The sequence below is a fragment of the Diabrotica virgifera genome, chromosome 9 (genome assembly GCF_917563875.1).
Source record: "Diabrotica virgifera virgifera chromosome 9, PGI_DIABVI_V3a".
NCBI lineage: Eukaryota > Metazoa > Arthropoda > Insecta > Coleoptera > Chrysomelidae > Diabrotica > Diabrotica virgifera.
The window spans coordinates 223187306-223205588 of record NC_065451.1 but is presented as its reverse complement, the minus strand read 5'-3'; the positions used below and the strand labels follow the sequence as shown (position 1 = coordinate 223205588).

Genomic DNA, 18283 nt, shown 5'->3' with positions numbered 1-18283 from the left:
CGTGATTCATCATTCGATATTTAGACCAAGCACACCAACTAGTTACTGATATGTTTAGTAGTGTTGAATAAATAAATAGATGTTATGAACAAATAGTGCCTCCAGTTAATTAACCCCATCACCAGGGTAGTAACTCCGTATTTCTTTATACTCTTGTAGCTGACTGAACCAGGATAATACTCCACGTGCAGCCACGGACTGCAACGAACCAAATGGCAGGGATGCCCTCGCGACATCTGCTAGAAAAGTCTAAGTTATTAATCTAATAGCACATAAAATGATATTTAAATACAATTTTATATCTTATCAGATTAAAAACAATGGAAAACCTTCTCTGGTTACACCATCCGAGGCTTCGAAAAATGCAAGCCATACGGATTTTGAGACTATAGGAAGATGAGGGAATTTTACAATTTATAATTCACATTCCATCTGCTCAGGCGGTAAATCTCCAGCAAGAATGGTTTCCTTCGTACTCCAAATAGAGTAAACAAATAAATTAAAAACAAACAAATATTTTCAATTTCGTTGCAACTCGAAACTGCAGTCGTACTATATTCTAGTTTAATCAGAGAGTACAGCAAGCATCTCTACCGGTTTTTGTGGCTTCTTAACCCTTCATCAGGTGATACATATGCTCTTCTCTCTTACTGAACCAGGATAATACTCCGCGTGCAGCCACGGATTGCAACGAACTAAATGACAGAAATTTATGTATTTATTTACTTATTTTGTTATCTATCTGTTTTAAAACACATAGATGCTTTGAAAGCACACAAAATTATTAGGCCTGGATCCCATCTACCAAAAAAAGTTTATTAGCAAGCTGAAAATTTGTTAATACACTAAGCATCAAAATTAACTCACCACCTTAAAAATGGGACATTTTTGATGTCTCGTATTTCCTAAACCTGTTGTGTAATTTTAGTGATGTTTTAGTATGTCATAGCCCTATTCTTCGAAAATATCGTTTTAATAATATCGTTGCTAAGCAGGTAAGTTTTCATTGTATACCGGGTGTACGAATGAAACTGTGTTTTTTTCTCAAAGTTCGCAACACCCTGTGGAATATTCTAGTATTTATAAAATACTGGAATTAAAACCCAACTATAGCCTCAGGTTTTCTTAACATTTTGTTTTTTGATTCATTCGCTTATGTTGAATAATAAAAAAGTTCGGTACTTTAACAACTAGCAATGTTCTTCATCAATACAGGGTGTTTCTAAATAAGTGCGACAAACTTTAAGGGGTAATTCTGCATGAAAAATAATGACCGTTTGATTTATAAACATACATCCGCAAATGCTTCGTTTTCGAGATTTACGGGATGTTGAATTTTTTTTTACAAACTGACAATTTATTTACTGCTCTAAAACTGCAATTTAATTGTTAATTAAAAATTTACGGTCGCTATAATAACCACAATAATTATGATACATAAGAATAACTATGATTTTTGTATAAAAAGACACTGTACCTATCTAATGTACTTTACAGAATTGAAATTGGGCTATTTAAGCGGCCTCAGGAATATTTTAAAATTATAAACAATTTTTTGGCTTATAAACAAATAGAATATCTCGGTAAATATTAAATTAAATTAAATCATGAAAACGGTATTGGAAAAAAAGCGGCAGGACACTTCATTTAAAAGAAAAAACGTTTAATTGTGATGAGTGGTTCTTGAGATACAACCGGTCAAAGTTGACCGGCATTTATTTACTGCTCTAAAACTGGTTGAGATATGCAAATGAAATTTGGTAGGCTTTAAGAGCTATTGCGCATTTTTTGACATATACTTAAGAATTTTATATTCACCATTGGCGTGCATACGGGTCATATTACCCGGTCATATTACCCGTATGCACGCCAATGGTGAATATAAAATTCTTAATTGTATGCCAAAAAATGCGCAATAACTACCTCTTAAAACCTACCAAATTTCATTTGCATATCTCAACCAGTTTTAGAGCAGTAAATAAATCATCAGTTTGTAAGAAAAAAATTCAACATCCCGTATCTCGAAAACCTAGCATATGCGGACATAAATCAAACGGTCATTATTTTTCATGCAGAATTACCGCTTAAATTTTGTCGCACTTATTTAGAAACACCCTGTATTGATAAAGAACGTTGCTAGTCGTTAACTTAACTTTTTTAATATCCAACATAAGTGAATGAATCAAAAAGCAGAATATTAAGAAAGCCTAAGGCTATAGTTGAGTTTTAATTTCAATATTTTATATACGCTACAATATTCCACAGGGTGTTCCGAACTTTGTGGAAAAAACACACTATCATTGTTACATCCGGTATATAATGACACTTACCTGTTTAGCAACAATATTATTACAACAATATTCTTGAAGAACAAAGCTATAACATACTAAAAAAATCACTAAAATAGGACAACAGGTTTAGGAAATACGAGACATCAAAAATGTCCCATTTTTAAGCGGTGCGTTAATTTTGATGCTTAGTGTAGCTTAACGGTGTTCAGTCGGACAACCTTTGATGTACGGGAACACTGGAACAGGGGACGTTTTAATTTTGGAACAGGTTACAGGTTTCAAACGTCAGACTACGAAAACGTCCCATGTATTTTGTCGGACAGAACTTTCAATTGATTTGTTACCCTTTGTTGTTGAAACACTTTTAGCGTCTTTTAGGCACCTGTACTGATATTATAACACTCTGTATAAAGTATGTTTAAGGTTAATTCTAAGTACAGTGGAACCTCGATAACTCGGATTAATCGGGACCGCGACCGATCCGGGTTATCTAAAATCCGAGACAGCCGGAGAATATGGTAAAAATTAATAAAATACGGTATACTTACAGATAAACTCCGTTAGAATTGAAATAACATGAAATATATTTATAAATATGCACAGTACCTACTCATTAAAATTACTAAAAAAAACACCAACTACAAACGTAAGCAAATGGAAGCGAACAATACAAGACACACAATACAGTCACAACGATGTAATGTTATTATTTAAGAGCAGTGAAAACTAAAGACCATTGTTTATAAAAAAATTTTTTAAATAGTCTTTCCTAAACAATGCTGACAGTTTGAAATAAAAAGGAATATATATACTACAGACAGGTGGCTGTTGTTTCTGCGGCGTGTGCTATGAGTCATTTTTAATATCGTATATGTAGTTCAAATTACACACATACACATTATCTCTCAAATATTATATTACATACATTTTTATTGTTGAAAGGTTTGTCTGATAATTAACTATTTTGATGGGAAATAAGCCACAATTAAATTGAAAAATTCAAAATATTGAAAATCAAAATGTTTATCTGATGAAAATCGGTCCGGGTTAGCCGGACTTCCGGGTTATCGGGGGCCGACTTATCGAGGTTCCACTGTAACTTTATAAGATGTATATGTTGGATTGAGATTGACCGTAGTGAACCCAATATACATGTTGTTATGAGTTAACAATTATAATATAAAAAGACGACAACAACAGACAACAGACATTATTATATTTATTGTACGTAGTATTGCAGCATGCCTTGGGACAGGTTGATACATTGTTATTGTTTGTATAAATAGTTCGAAGACAAGTTAAATAAAAGTATAACATAGTCAAATGAAGTCGTGTTTATTATAAATAATTAAATAATAACTATAAGGAGCTATTTGAGTACCAACCCTTCAGCTTTTTCTGACACACCGACAAAGGGTGCCTACAGGTCAATTAATTAAGGGTAATACATAGGTTTGCAGAATTGATTTTTACGACTTTGGATAATGCACGTGTTGTTTGTACCTTATTTTTCTTGGAATATGGCTATTCTGTTTTTCAAAAATCTTTCACTAGTGTACAGTGGTTCAAAGAGTGAACTTGTGCAATTTTTTAAATTTAAAACTATGGCTGAGCGATCTGTTCAAATTGTTACTTTGATTGGTATTACTATAAAACTATACTATAAAAGAGAAAAAATGTACAATGTTAATTTTTTTTAATTTCCCAATAAAATTATCATTTTCGAAGAAGCTTTTTTTGACATTTGTTATTTAAGAAATGATTACATACTGTTTTAGACAATATTCTTAAACATTTCACAAACATCTAATGACAATCAATTTCTTGTAGGATTCGTAAAAATTACAAAATGACAAAAATTTTAGGCTTCTTTTTCATGACGAGCAGTATAGATCATTATTTTCCAACCAACTCAAATGGTTCACTTTTAATGTCTATTTCACTTGTAATTTCGTATTTCACACGACAATTTTTCATATGTGACCTCAAATTACTCAAGGTTATATATCCTTTCTTACAGTTAACACAAAAGTGAGACCTCTCACCAGTGTGAAGCTTTAAGTGATATAGATAAGGAGCCCTTTGAGCAAACCTCTTGTCACAATAGTCGCAAACATATGGTTTCTCCCCCGTATGGGCTGATCTGTTGTGTGCCTCCAATGCATCTTTTTTGGTAAATCCATTATTACAAATGTGACATTCGAATCGTTTGAAGCCTGTATGAGTCAGTTCGTGTATCTTCAGTTGGGCTTTTGTGCGGCAAGTTTTTCCACAAATGGCACAATCTTCTGTATAATCATAACCAAGTTCTTTGTGGCTGGACGAGTAGTGGAGAAGCAATCCGGAGTGGCTTTTGTATTCTTTAGAACAAACCACACATTTGCGCACTTTTTCCTTTAGTGTTTTGCTGTGTTTTTCCTTTTTATGGACCCTGAGGGATGAAGACAAAGGGAAGCTACGATCACATTGATCACATTTGAAAGGCTTATCACCCGTGTGCAAGTTTTTGTGTTCTAAAGCATCTCTTTTATTCTTCAACTTCTTGGTACATATGTTGCACTTAAATTTCTTTTTTCTAAAAAAAGGTTTTATTAAAAATACGAATTTATTTATTTTTTTACTATAATAGCCCGATCAGGGAACGCAAAATTTTACGAAAACCTTCAAAAAAATAAAGGAGGGATGAAAATTTGGGAATAGGTAGTTGAAATTGTCTATTATTATACAAGAAAAAGTTTACAATTCTACATCCCCTCCATTTTATAAAAATTGGAAAATACGGAGTAAAAAATTTTTTTTCGGGGGTGAAAAAATATACGTTCAAAATAAGTCCGGAATTGGATAAAATGACTAATTCTAAGTAACTTTTGTTCTATAGAGTTTTTTTACTAAGTCAATACCTTTCGAGTTAGTTGCGAGTGAATGTGTTCATTTTTAACCAAAAACAGTTTTTGGACGGTTTTTCGGAGATAACTCAAAAAGTAAGTATTTTAGCGAAAAAAATATTCTTAGTAAAAATGTAGCTTATAAAAAATTTTAAAAAATGGTGTATGCGTGAGGTCTGCAGACCCAGTAGAATCAAAGTTACAGCTAATGAACTGTAGGTTCTTCTTCGTCAAATTCCAAATCGAATATTTCAATGTGGAATAACCAAAAAACGGAGCACTTTTCGAGGAAAATTCATTACAATTTTTTTAAAGTGTTTAAAAAAAGGTTTATTTTTGTTTAAAAAAAAACTTCTTACATTAAAAGTAAGTGAGTTACGCTCAAAATATTGTTGGTCCCTTTTATTTTTTGGTAAAAAATGGCGAAAATCACCCCTTGATTAGATACTCAAATAAAATTAATCGTTACCGCTTTGCAAGTTACTTCACTTATGTATTGTTTATATTATCTATAAGTTTCATTGGTTCAAAGTGCTCAGTTTTGAAAAAAATTGGGTTTAAAATAAAACATTTTTTTTTAATTTTGAAAAAAATCGTAATTGTTTATGGAATTAATTTAAAAACAATTAGGAATACCAAAAATCTCAAAGAGTAATAAAATGTACGTTTTGCATTTCTGAATATTTTTGATTTTTTGTTTTCTTGTTAGACAAAACTTGGTTATGTTATGGCTGTTCAAAATTTGCCTAAATTCGTGATTAGTTACTCGTTCAAGCAATTTTAACTACAGCTTTTTCAAAACGAAGCACTTTGAACCGATGAAACTTACAGATCATACAAATAATACATGGACAAAGTAACTTGTGAAGTGGTAATGTTAAAATTTATATGTGATGCTAATTAGGGGGCGATTTTCGCGATTTTTTTACCAAAAAATAAAAGGGACCAACAATATTTTGAGCGTAATTCACTTACTTTTAATATTACAAGTTTTTTTAAAAAACAAAAATAAACCTTTTTTTAAACACTTATTCACTCGCAAATAACTCGAAAAGTATTGACTTAGTGAAAAAACTCTATAGAAGAAAAGTTGTTTAGAATTAGTCATTTTATCCAATTCCGGTTTTATTTTGAACGTATTTTTTTTCATCTTCGAGAGGGGGGTATTTTCCTCCATTTTTGCAAAATGGAGGGGATGTAGAATTGTAAACTTTTTCTTATATAATAATAGACAATTTCAACTACCTATTCCCAAATTTTCATCCTTCCTTTATTTTTTTTTGGGGTCAGATTGTTCTTTGATCTTGCTATAAGAAACAAGCGCCACGATGGGTGACGAATTATTACATAAATATATTGTGTACCCGTACACATATATGTAATGTTACTAATAATAATTAATCTCAGGGTTTACGGTTGTTTGTAATGAAAGTCACAATAACGGATCGAGCTGAGTATTTCGTCTTTGCCATACAAAAGTTGAACGCTAACATTTGCTAATAATATTGTCTGTTTGTCTATTCACATCTGCAAACCTTAAACTATAAACAGAACGGTCAGAAGACCACACACACAATATAGGTCGCTTCACAATATAGAGTGCTTTTGGGAAGCCATGTGTGGATAGTTGACAATTGCCAAATTCCAACATCTCTTACATAGTCGCCGCACAAGGGGCTGATTTATTACATTACTGATTTTGTTATCTATCTGTTTTCAAAGACAAAATATGCTTTAAAAGCATACAAAAATATACCCTGGGGTTGCGAATAAAAAGCGCCAACTAAACAAAAATAGTTTTTATCGATTCACAATCAAATTTTGATCAGGTACTAGGGAGGTTTTCAAGCTTACTGAATCCTATAATACCTTCAGATATCATATTTGGCCATAAGTGCATCAGACACTACTTTTCAATACCTTTCAAACTCATGTTTAGTGATCAAAATCGGTTAAACCATGTAGAAGTTATCGAGCTCCAAAAGTATAATCCATGTTACCGTTATCGCCGAAATGGTCTAGTGGTTACAACGCTAAACTTGATCGGGTTATCTGACTTCATTTGTCAGACATTCCAATATTTTTTTCAATCTATTCCGAATAGAAAAGAATCTAGTGTATAATCGATGGAAACAGAGAATTATGTTGAAAAAAAAAATATTGGGATGGATGGGATACAAACTCGGATTGCCCTATCAGAATAGTGTCGTAACCACTAGACCATTTGGGCGATAATGCGACAAAGGCGACCATTTATAATGCTTAAAGTTTATTCGAGAAATATTACATTCAAGTGCATACATTTAATTTATAAAAACTTTGAAAAACTCCCGATACAAGAATAACAAAACCGCTATTAGCCTGGGCAGATTATCGGAGAATAGGCCATTTTTGGGAAAAGTTATTTACCAGCAAATTTTTTGCTGGAATCAAATCTTATGATTGTATATATTAACAATATATTTATGCAAAGTCCGCAGATATTGTGCTACTTTTTTTATAAACAAAATGGCTCCCCCAAATCGTGTTTTTTTCCATTTTTGCTCTATAACTCCAAAGATTTTAACTTTACACCAAAAATGCCCAAATAAAAATTCACCGTAATTAAATTCTGCATAGAGACGTGTTTTTCCCGATTTACTTCGACAAAAATATTCTTCCGAAAATGCGGGTTTTTCCAACAAAATCTTTAATTTTCAACTAAAATTTTAGATAATTGTTTATCAATAATTAAATAACTTGGTAGCATAAAAGCTCTTTTCGTATAGATTATAATTCCATAAGCCGATGGAAATTGAATGAACAGTTTAGCAACCATTGAATTATTAATTAAAAATTTACGGTCGCTATAATAACCACAATAATTATGATACATAAGAATAACTATGATTTTTGTATAAAAAGACATTGTACCATCTAATGTACTTTACAGAATTGAAATTGGACTATTTAAGCGGCCTCAGGAATATTTTAAAAATATAAACAATTTTTTGGCTTATAAACAAATAGAATTTCTCGGGAAATATTAAATTAAATTAAATCATGAAAACGGTAATGGAAAAAAGGTCGCTTCTTTTAAAAGAAAAAACGTTTAATTGCGATGAGTGGTTCCTGAGATACAATCGGTCAAAGTTGACCGGCATTTACGGCAAAGATATAAACAATAGGATCGTAATTTTTGAACCATCACCTTTTAATTTTTATCCTCTTTCTTCACACTAATTTTCATATCTTCAAAATAATCATAACATATATTATTATAATAAAAACTATCGATATTACGAGTGAAAATTGCCAAAAATAGCAAAATTCCAATCAAAAATTAGGTTGGAGAAAATGTAATCTCAAAGTTCAGAATCGGTATACGTAAAAAAAATTCATTTCCTCGGCTTCCCATGGAGCAATTTTCTTCATTCTTTTTTTTTTGTTCCCAAGTAACTCGAGTAGAGCCATCTAACTAACGCATTACTAAATGTCAAAGTTACTTGTGATTTGTTATAATAAATTAATTTACGTTACATTAATTTAAATAATGAAGAAAATTGCTCTATGATAAGCCGAGAAAATGCATTTTTTTAACGTATACCGATTTTGAACTTTGAGATTACATTTTCTCCAACCTGATTTTTGATTATTTTAAAGATATGAAAATTGGTGTGAAATAATGAGGATAATAATAAAAAGGTGATGGTTCGAAAATTATGATCCTATTGTTTTTATCTTTGACGTAAATGCCGGTCAACTTTGAGCGGTTGTATCTCAGGAACCACTCATCACAATTAAACGTTTTTTCTTTTAGAAGAAGCGTCCTGCCGCTTTCTTTTTAATACCGTTTTCAAGATTTAATTTAATAAAAATGTATACCATTCGTCTTCACTGCAGCATCCATTTGACTTGCAAATTGTAGAAGTCTTGGAGGTGTCACCAGGAAAGTGTACCAATAAGTTTTCAATTTAAAAATCTTTTAGTAATATTTTTGATATTTTTAATATTAATAATTTACTATTAGGATTGAAAACTACTTCGTCATTTAATTTAATGTTTCCCGAGATATTCTATTTGTTTATAAGCCAAAAAACTGTTTATAATTTTAAAATATTCCCGAGGCCGCTTAAATAGTCTAATTTCAATTCTGTAAAGTACATTAGATAGGTGCAGTGTCTTTTTATACAAAAATCATAGTTATTCTTTTAGAAAAGAGCTTTTATACTACCAAGTTATTTAATTATTGATAAACAATTACTTATCTAAAATTTTAGTTGAAAAATAAAGAAAAACACGTCTCTATGCAGAATTTAATTACGGTGAATTTTTATTTGAGTGTTTTTTTGAGTGATTTTTGGGCGCCATTTTGTTTATAAAAAAGTAGCACACTGTCTGCGGACTTTGCATAACTATATTATTAATATATAGAATCATAAGATTCGATTCCAGCAATAAAATTGCTGGTAAATAACTTTTCCTTGTATTTTGCTAATTAGCCCAGATTACATAGGTAAAAATGAGTGTTGCATACAATATTGCGGCTACAAAAAAGCTGATATGAATATTACGTGGGGCAAAAATATATGTATTTTAATTTCGATGGGGAATAAAATTCTAGTTATATTTTGAAAGATTTGCCCTAGTATGTATAGAATGACGTAGCTTTACTTCCCGGTTCGTTTGACGGTTAAATTGATAATAATCATTATGATTGTTTGAAGTGAATCGAAGGAATATAGTTAAAGTCACATCTTGACTGTTTGAATTGACTCGAAGGAATTATTCTGAATGTATACTCTTTCTTCGCGGCAAGAGAAATTGGGGTCAACCCACGCGTCTGAAAAACATATGATTTTATTTAGTCAGCAAACTTGTTTACGATTTGCATTAGTTAACGAAATTAGTAGCCCGCACATGTGTAAATATAATAACAAATTGCGTTAGTGTGATATACGGGGTGATAAAAAGATTGTTTAGTATCGAATATGAAAATTGAATGTTTGAGATTAAAGATAGTATTTGCTAAGTTTGAAGTCAAATGCGCCATAAAAAATACATTTGATACAGTTAGAAGTTTGAATCTCTTTTGTGGCGCGTTTTATTTTAAACTTATCAATTATTAGGTAAGAACTTTTCAAATTCAAAATAAAACTGCAATTTTATTTTCCATCAAAATGGAAATACATTTTTGTACCACGTAATATTCACAACAGCTCTTTTAGGGCGCTACACGCTGCTGACTGATAGTCGAGGAAATGAAGCTGAAAAAATGGCAAAACCCCGCTATTTTTTCGTCGAGCATCGATTTGTACAAAAATTTGGAATTAGGCCCATTACACCCTCTAGTTCATTTTCTATATTGAGCCGTTGTACGCTTTTGGTTTTTTAAGGGTGAAAACTACCCCTAATCGTAAAAAATGATAAAATAACATTTTAAACTTTAATATTGTCAACATTTGGTTCTTAATAATTACATAATGATTGTTTTATGCTTTAAGATATACTATCATAATATTTCAACCCTTAAAACCAACCTTGTTGGAGCTACATATAAAAAATTTACTGATCCTAAAAGAATAATTTCGGCTTGCATCGATTTACATAAAAATTTGGGATTAGGATCATCTCACCCTGTACTTCATATTCTATATCATGCTTAAGGGCGTTGATTATTTTTAGGGGTGTAAACTACCCCTATTGTCAAAAATTATATAAAAACATTGTAAACTTTAATATGGGTAAAATGTGGTCTTGATTGGTTAAATAATGATTGTTTATACTTTACAATGTAATATCAGAATATTTCAATCCTTAAAACCACCCTTAACAACATTACAGTTTTTATAAGTAGATATTTTAATAGATCTATACAGAAAAAAAGTAGAATTAAAGAATTACAAAAACATTTATTTACACAAAAATACGAATTTACAAATATGTACAAATACAAATACAAATAGTTTTTTAGTCATCTTCCAATGTACTTACTAACTGGTTCTATGGTATTATATTTGGTATTATACATACATTGAAAATTATCCATTAGCGGACTGTTCGAATTTTCAAAAAAAAAATTCGTTTTATAAACATAGCTCCTTCATTCTTGGCGACAAAAGGTTTTTTCAAAAATGACTTTGTAGGATTTTTGAAGAGTTATAAGACTGTGTAAACTAAATTCCGTAAGATCTCTTAGTTTTTAATGAGGGTGGGTTTAAAGGGATCGAAAACAGCTATATCTCGCTAACTGTTCACTGTAATGAAAATCTATGCAAAAGGCAATTTTAGTTATTAAAAAAGCTACAATTTAGTAATCTATCATTTTTTTCGTATCTCCAGTATTTTCGGAGATATTTTGAAGTAAAAGGTGAAAAATAGGAAAATGCAAAAAATCAACTTTTCTTTAAACTCCAATTTTTCTAAAATTAGGCGTTTTAAATAGGTCAAACTTCTTGAGTTTATTGATAATACAAATATAAACGGAATTACGGAAAGGTGAAGACCAATGTTTAATTAGGAGGGTAGTTAGAGGGTTGTTTTCATTGATTTTTTCATGGAGAAATGCAGGTACCGACCTTTTTTTGATCGCTTAATTTTCAGGCTAGAAACTTTTTATTATTATTTTTTGAAAGGTCCAACTGTATACTTGAAAAAATATTATTTAAGTTTTCCTCGAAAAATGCAAAGTTTTCCGTTATTTGGCTTTGAATATTTCAAATTATGCATTTGACGAAAAAAGCTAACTTTTAACATGCCGTATCTCGGTTTGTATTGGTCTTAAAGATATTACAGAAAAAGAATTTGATTTGTGTTACTAAAAGATACAATTTTGACACCTACAGTTTTTTTTGATTAAATGCATATTTTTCGAGGTATTCTCAAAAAACCCTCTCTAAAAAAGTCGATTTTTTTTGTCGAAAAACTGTTACTTTCAAACGCGAATAACTCGAAAAATATTAGTTTTACGAAGAAAATGTAAAAAGCATTTGTTTCTTAAAATCACTGTTTACATCGATTTACATGGTTAAAATGTAATAAAAAATTCCCGCCCTCGAGATGGGGTGGCAACCACCCCCAAGGTTTTAGCGTACAGTGAAATGATATAGAAAATGATCCTTGGACTATTTCCTACCTTCTGTGAAAATTTCAAGTAAATCCATGCTGGACGAAAAAATTGCGAGCCAAAATGCTTCATTTCCTCGACTACTAATGACAATCAATTTCTTGTAGGATTCGTGAAAATTACAAAATGACAAAAATTTTAGGCTTCTTTTTCATGACAAGCAGTATAGATCATTATTTTCCAACCAACTCAAATGCTTCACTTTTAATGTCTATTTCACTTGTAATTTCGTATTTCACACGACAATTTTTCATATGTGACCTCAAATTACTCAAGGTTATATATCCTTTCTTACAGTTAACACAAAAGTGAGACCTCTCACCAGTGTGAAGCTTTAAGTGATATAGATAAGGAGCCCTTTGAGCAAACCTCTTGTCACAATAGTCGCAAACATATGGTTTCTCCCCCGTATGAGCTGATCTGTTGTGGGCCTCCAATGCATCTTTTTTGGTAAATCCATTATTACAAATGTGACATTCGAATCGTTTGAAGCCTGTATGAGTCAGTTGGTGTTTCTTCAGTTGGCATTTTGTGCGGCAAGTTTTTCCACAAATATCACAATCTACTGTATAATCATAACCAAGTTCTTTGTGGCTGGACGAGTAGTGTCGAAGCAATCCGGAGTGGCTTTTGTATTCTTTAGAACAAACCACACATTTGCGCACTTTTTCCTTTAGAGTTTTGCTGTGTTTTTTCTTTTTATGGACCCTGAGGGATGAAGACAAAGGAAAGATACGATCACATTGATCACATTTGAAAGGCTTATCACCCGTGTGCAAGTTTTTGTGTTCTAAAGCATCTCTTTCATTCTTCAACTTCTTGGTACATATGTTGCACTTAAATTTCTTTTTTCTAAAAAAATGTTTTATTAAAAATACGAATTTATTTATTTTTTTACTATAAGAGGCAAGCGCCACGATGGGTGACGAATTATTACATAAATATATTGTGTACCCGAACACATATATGTAATGTTACTAATAATAATTAATCTCAGGGTTTACGGTTGTTTGTCATGAAAGTCACGATACCGGATCGAGCTGAGTATTTCGTCTTTACCATACAAAAGTTGAACGCTGACTAAATAAGAACATTTGCTAATAATATTGTCTGTCTGTCTATTCACATCTGCAAACCTTAAAATATAAACACAACGGTCAGAAGACCATACACACAATATAGGTCGCTTCACAATATACAGTGCTTTTGAGAAGCCATGTATGGATAGTTGACAATCTCCAAATTCCAACATCTCTTACATAGTCGCCGCACAAGGGGCTGATTTATTACATTACTGATTTTGTTATCTACCTGTTTTTAAAGACAAAACATGCTTTAAAAGCATACAAAAATATACCGTGGGGTTGCGAGTAAAAAGCGCCAACTCAACAAAAATAGCTTTTTATCAATTCACAATCAAATTTTGATCAGGTACTAGGGAGGTTTTCAAGCTTACTGAATCCTATAAGTTCAGATATCAAATTTGGCCATGGGTGCATCAGACATTACTTTTCAATACCTTTCAAACTCATGTTTAGTGATCAAAATCGGTTAAACCATGTAGAAGTTATCGAGCTCCAAAAGTATAATCCATGTTACCGTTATCGCCGAAATGGTCTAGTGCTTACAACGCTAAACTTGATCGGGTAATCCGACTTCATTTGCCAGCCATTAAAATAATTTTTCAATCTATTCCGAATAGAAAAAAATCTAGTGTATAATCGATGGAAACAAAGAATTATGTTGAAAAAAAAATATTGGGATGGATGGGATACAAACTCGGATTGCCCTATCAGAATAGTGTCGTAACCACTAGACCATTTGGGCGATAATGCGACAAAGGCGACCATTTATAATGCTTAAAGTTTATTCGAGAAATATTACATTCAAGTGCATACATTTAATTTATAAAAAACTTTGAAAAACTCCCGATACAAGAATAACAAAACCGCTATTAGTCTGGGCAGATTATCGGAGAATAGGCCATTTTTGGGAAAAGTTATTTACCAGCAATTTTATTGCTGCAATCGAATCCTATGATTGTATGTATTAACAATATAGGTATGGAAAGTCCGCAGATAGTGTGCTACTTTTTTTATAAACAAAATGGCGCCCCCAAATCGTGTTTTTTTTCCATTTTTGCTTTATAACTCCAAAGATTTTAACTTTACACCAAAAATACCCAAATAAAAATTCACCGTAATTAAATTCTACATCGAGGCGTGGTTTTCCCGATTTACTTCGACGAAAATATTCCCCGGGAAATGCGGGTTTTTCCAACAAAATCTTTAATTTTCAATTAAAATTTTAGATAAGTAATTGTTTATCAATAATTAAATAACTTGGTAGCATAAAAGCTCTTTTCGTATAGATTATAATTCCTGAAGCCGATGGAAATTGAATGAACAGTTTAGCAACAATTGAATTATTAATTAAAAATTTACGGTGCCTATAATAACCACAATAATTATGATACATAAGAATAACTTTGATTTTTGTATAGAAAGATATTGTACCATCTAATGTACTTAACAGAATTGAAATTGGAATATTTAAGCGGCCTCAGGAATATTTTAAAAATATAAATAATTTTTTGGCTTATAAACAAATAGAATATCTCGGGAAATATTAAATTAAATTAAATCATGAAAACGGTAATGGAAAGAAAGCGGCAGGACGCTTCTTTTAAAAGAAAAAACGTTTAATTGCGATGAGTGGTTCCTGAGATACAATCGGTCAAAGTTGACCGGCATTTACGGCAAAGATATAAACAATAGGATCGTAATTTTTGAACCATCACCTTTTAATTTTTATCCTTTTTCTTCACACCAATTTTCATATCTTCAAAATAATCATAACATATATTAATATAATAAAAACTATCGATATTACGAGTGAAAATTGCCAAAAATAGCAAAATTCCAATCAAAAATTAGATTGAAGAAAATGTAATCTCAAAGTTCAAAATCGGTATACGTTAAAAAAATGCATTTTCTCGGCTTCCCATGGAGCAATTTTCTTCATTCTTTTTTTGTTCCCAAGTAACTCGAGTAGAGCCATCTAACTAGCGCATTACTAAATGTCAAAGTTGCTTGTGCTTTGTTATAATAAATTTATTTATTTATTATAACAAAATTTTTAATTTGTTTAAATAAAGATTGTTTAAATAATTATACAGCTTTTAAATAAGAATATTTGTGTTTTTAACGTTAAAAGGTACACTTGTAGTAAGTTTAACTAAAAAAAGTCTACAACTGGAAAAATATGTAGTTTTCTTTGTTTCTAAATAAATTAATAAATTATAACAAAACAAAAGCACGTTTGACATTTAGTAATGCGTTGGTTAGATGGCTCTACTCGAGTTACTTGGGTACAAAAAAAGAATGAAGAAAATTGCTCCATGGGAAGCCGAGAAAATGCATTTTTTTTTAACGTATACCGATTTTGAACTTTGAGATTACATTTTCTCCAACCTGATTTTTGATTGGAATTTTGCTATTTTTGGCAATTTTCACTCGTAATATCGATAGTTTTTATTATAGTAATATATGTTATGATTATTGTAAAGTTATGAAAATTGGTGTGAAAAAAAAGAATAAAAATAAAAAGGTGATGGTTCGAAAATTATGATCCTATTGTTTTTATCTTTGACGTAAATCTCAGGAACCACTCATCACAATTAAACGTTTTTTCTTTTAGAAGAAGCGTTCTGCTGCTTTCTTTCTAATACCGTTTTCACGATTTAATTTAATTTAACATTTCCCGAGATATTCTATTTGTTTATAAGCCAAAAAATTGTTTATAATTTTAAAATATTCCCGAGGCCGCTTAAATAGTCCAATTTCAATTCTGTAAAGTACATTAGATAGGTACAGTGTATTTTTATACAAAAATCATAGTTATTCTTATGTATCATAATTATTATGGCTATTATAGCGACCGTAAATTTTTAATTAACAATTCAATTGTTACTAAACTGTTCATTCAATTTCCATCGGCTTCTGGAATAATTATAATCTATACGAAAAGAGATTTTATACTACCAAGTTATTTAATTATTGATAAACAATTACTTATATTTTTTAAAGATTACTTTAAAGATTTTGTTGGAAAAAACCCGCATTTTCCGGGGAAAATTTTCGTGGAAGGAAATCGGAAAAAACACGTTTCTATTCAGAATTTAATTACGGTGAAGTTTTATTTGAGTATTTTTGGTGTAAACTTAAAATCTTTGGAGTTATAGAGCAAAAATTGAAAAAAACACGATTTTCGGGTGCCATTTTGTTTATAAAAAAAGTAGCACACTGTCTGCGGACTTTGCATACCTACATTATTAATATAATATACAATCATAATATTCGATTCCAGCAATAAAATTGCTGGTAAATAACTTTTCCTTGTATTTTGCTAATTAGCCCAGAGTATATAGGTAAAAATGAGTGGTGCACACAACATTGTATTTTACACAGTATTGAGTTGTACACAGCACTCAGTACACAGTTTAAATGGACTCGGCGCACACACTGCGTTTTCGGTAGTCACTTCGAGCGACAATAAAGTCCATTTAAAATACATATAAACCTCAGTCAGCAGCGTGTAGCAGCCACCGGTGGCGACCACATGTGGCTGTGTTTGCGACCACCATTATAGCTGGAATATTGGGCGCGCCACTCATTTTTACGGCATTTAGCGGTTTTTTATTCTTGTTTAATTATACATTCCACTATTGCTTCCTTTTTAGCACGAAAGCGACCTCCCCTACGGTCCCCACCTCGTCTTTCTTTTGGCATTATTCCATCACGAAAATATTTCGACAAAAGATTTACTCTATGACGCGATATTTCCAAGCACTTTAAAAATGTCTGCATACAAACAGGCACTTTCCGTTCTTCCCTGTCTAGAATAAAGTATTTGCTTCTTGTTTCTTGAAGCTCCCTTTTCTTCTTGTAGGTTATCGAGGGGTTCTTTGATGGTCTCCTCCTTTGAATAGGTTCCAATGCTGTGTGCAACAGTATGAAATTGTCCTGACTTACTTTGTTCTTGTTTTCGTTGAATTTTTGGTGGAACCTATGGATGTCTTGCATAGTTAAAGTGTTGCACCGAAATGCACCTTGTGAATGACTGCATGTAGGAAATCCTGGGAATCCCGTAATAAAATATCTAAAAAACAAGAAACATGATATTGTAATACGCTGTAAAACCTCAAGCACCTACCTTTGTTTTTTAACTATTGCCCTTTCCAACTCTTAGGTTTTGGAACCGCTTTTTGTGCCCGTTCCTAACTTACTGGAGACACTAGTACATAGTACATCCATTAGGTATAATATACCTTTATTGAAAAATTAATTGTAATGATATGATGCTTGCAGCATGGCGTTCGACGAATCAACAGCAGTGGATCGAAAGCGTTTACATATTGGCGTAATCCCCCTACGTACCACCTCTCCGGCGAAACTTAGGAGTGATGGCTACCGAGATTGTATTTAAGACGAGCAAGGAGACTCATGAGATGAGCTCCTTTCGGTGTAGTGAACCGGGAAGAACTCAAACGGCAGATATGCAATGAAATGAGTTGAAACTCTGCCGAAGTGGATGCGCTCTGTAGTAAGGAGCCATTCCGCCGGATCCGATTCTGTGTAGCGCGATTGCTGTTGTATATATCGTGTTGTATATTGTATTATTCTAATATTGTTATTATGTTTTTGATGATAGTTATAAATACAATTTCATTTTTCTTTTGCAGACGTCCGCTTAGGGAGCTTTCTCCGGAACGAACGGGGCGAAGATAGAAGTATATTTGATTTTATTTTTAATTTTGAACTGCATATAAAAATATCGTTTATTTAATTATTTTATTTTAACCTGTGTTTTACTAAGTCTGTCGTCCTGAAAGAACTACCTTTCACGTGATATAATAAAACGCGCGCGCGTCGACCATTTACGATTGTGATTTGTTGTGTCAGTTGCTCTTAGCCTACGGCCAGATGAGCGACAATTACGGC

The 18283-nt window shown here is 31.8% G+C and overlaps 1 protein-coding gene across 1 annotated transcript in view; it reads right to left on the bottom strand.

Annotated features, from left to right (window-relative positions):
- LOC114325017 (uncharacterized) overlaps nt 1–18283 on the bottom strand; it is a 78876-nt gene that overhangs the window by 46654 nt on the left and 13939 nt on the right. Inside the window, exons 4-6 of the mRNA XM_050660901.1 lie at nt 17133–17441; nt 12471–13133; nt 4204–4866 (exon numbers count right to left, since the gene is read on the bottom strand). Of these exons, the coding sequence (XP_050516858.1) occupies nt 4204–4866; nt 12471–13133; nt 17133–17441 (1635 nt within the window). The remainder of the gene's footprint in view (nt 1–4203; nt 4867–12470; nt 13134–17132; nt 17442–18283) is intronic.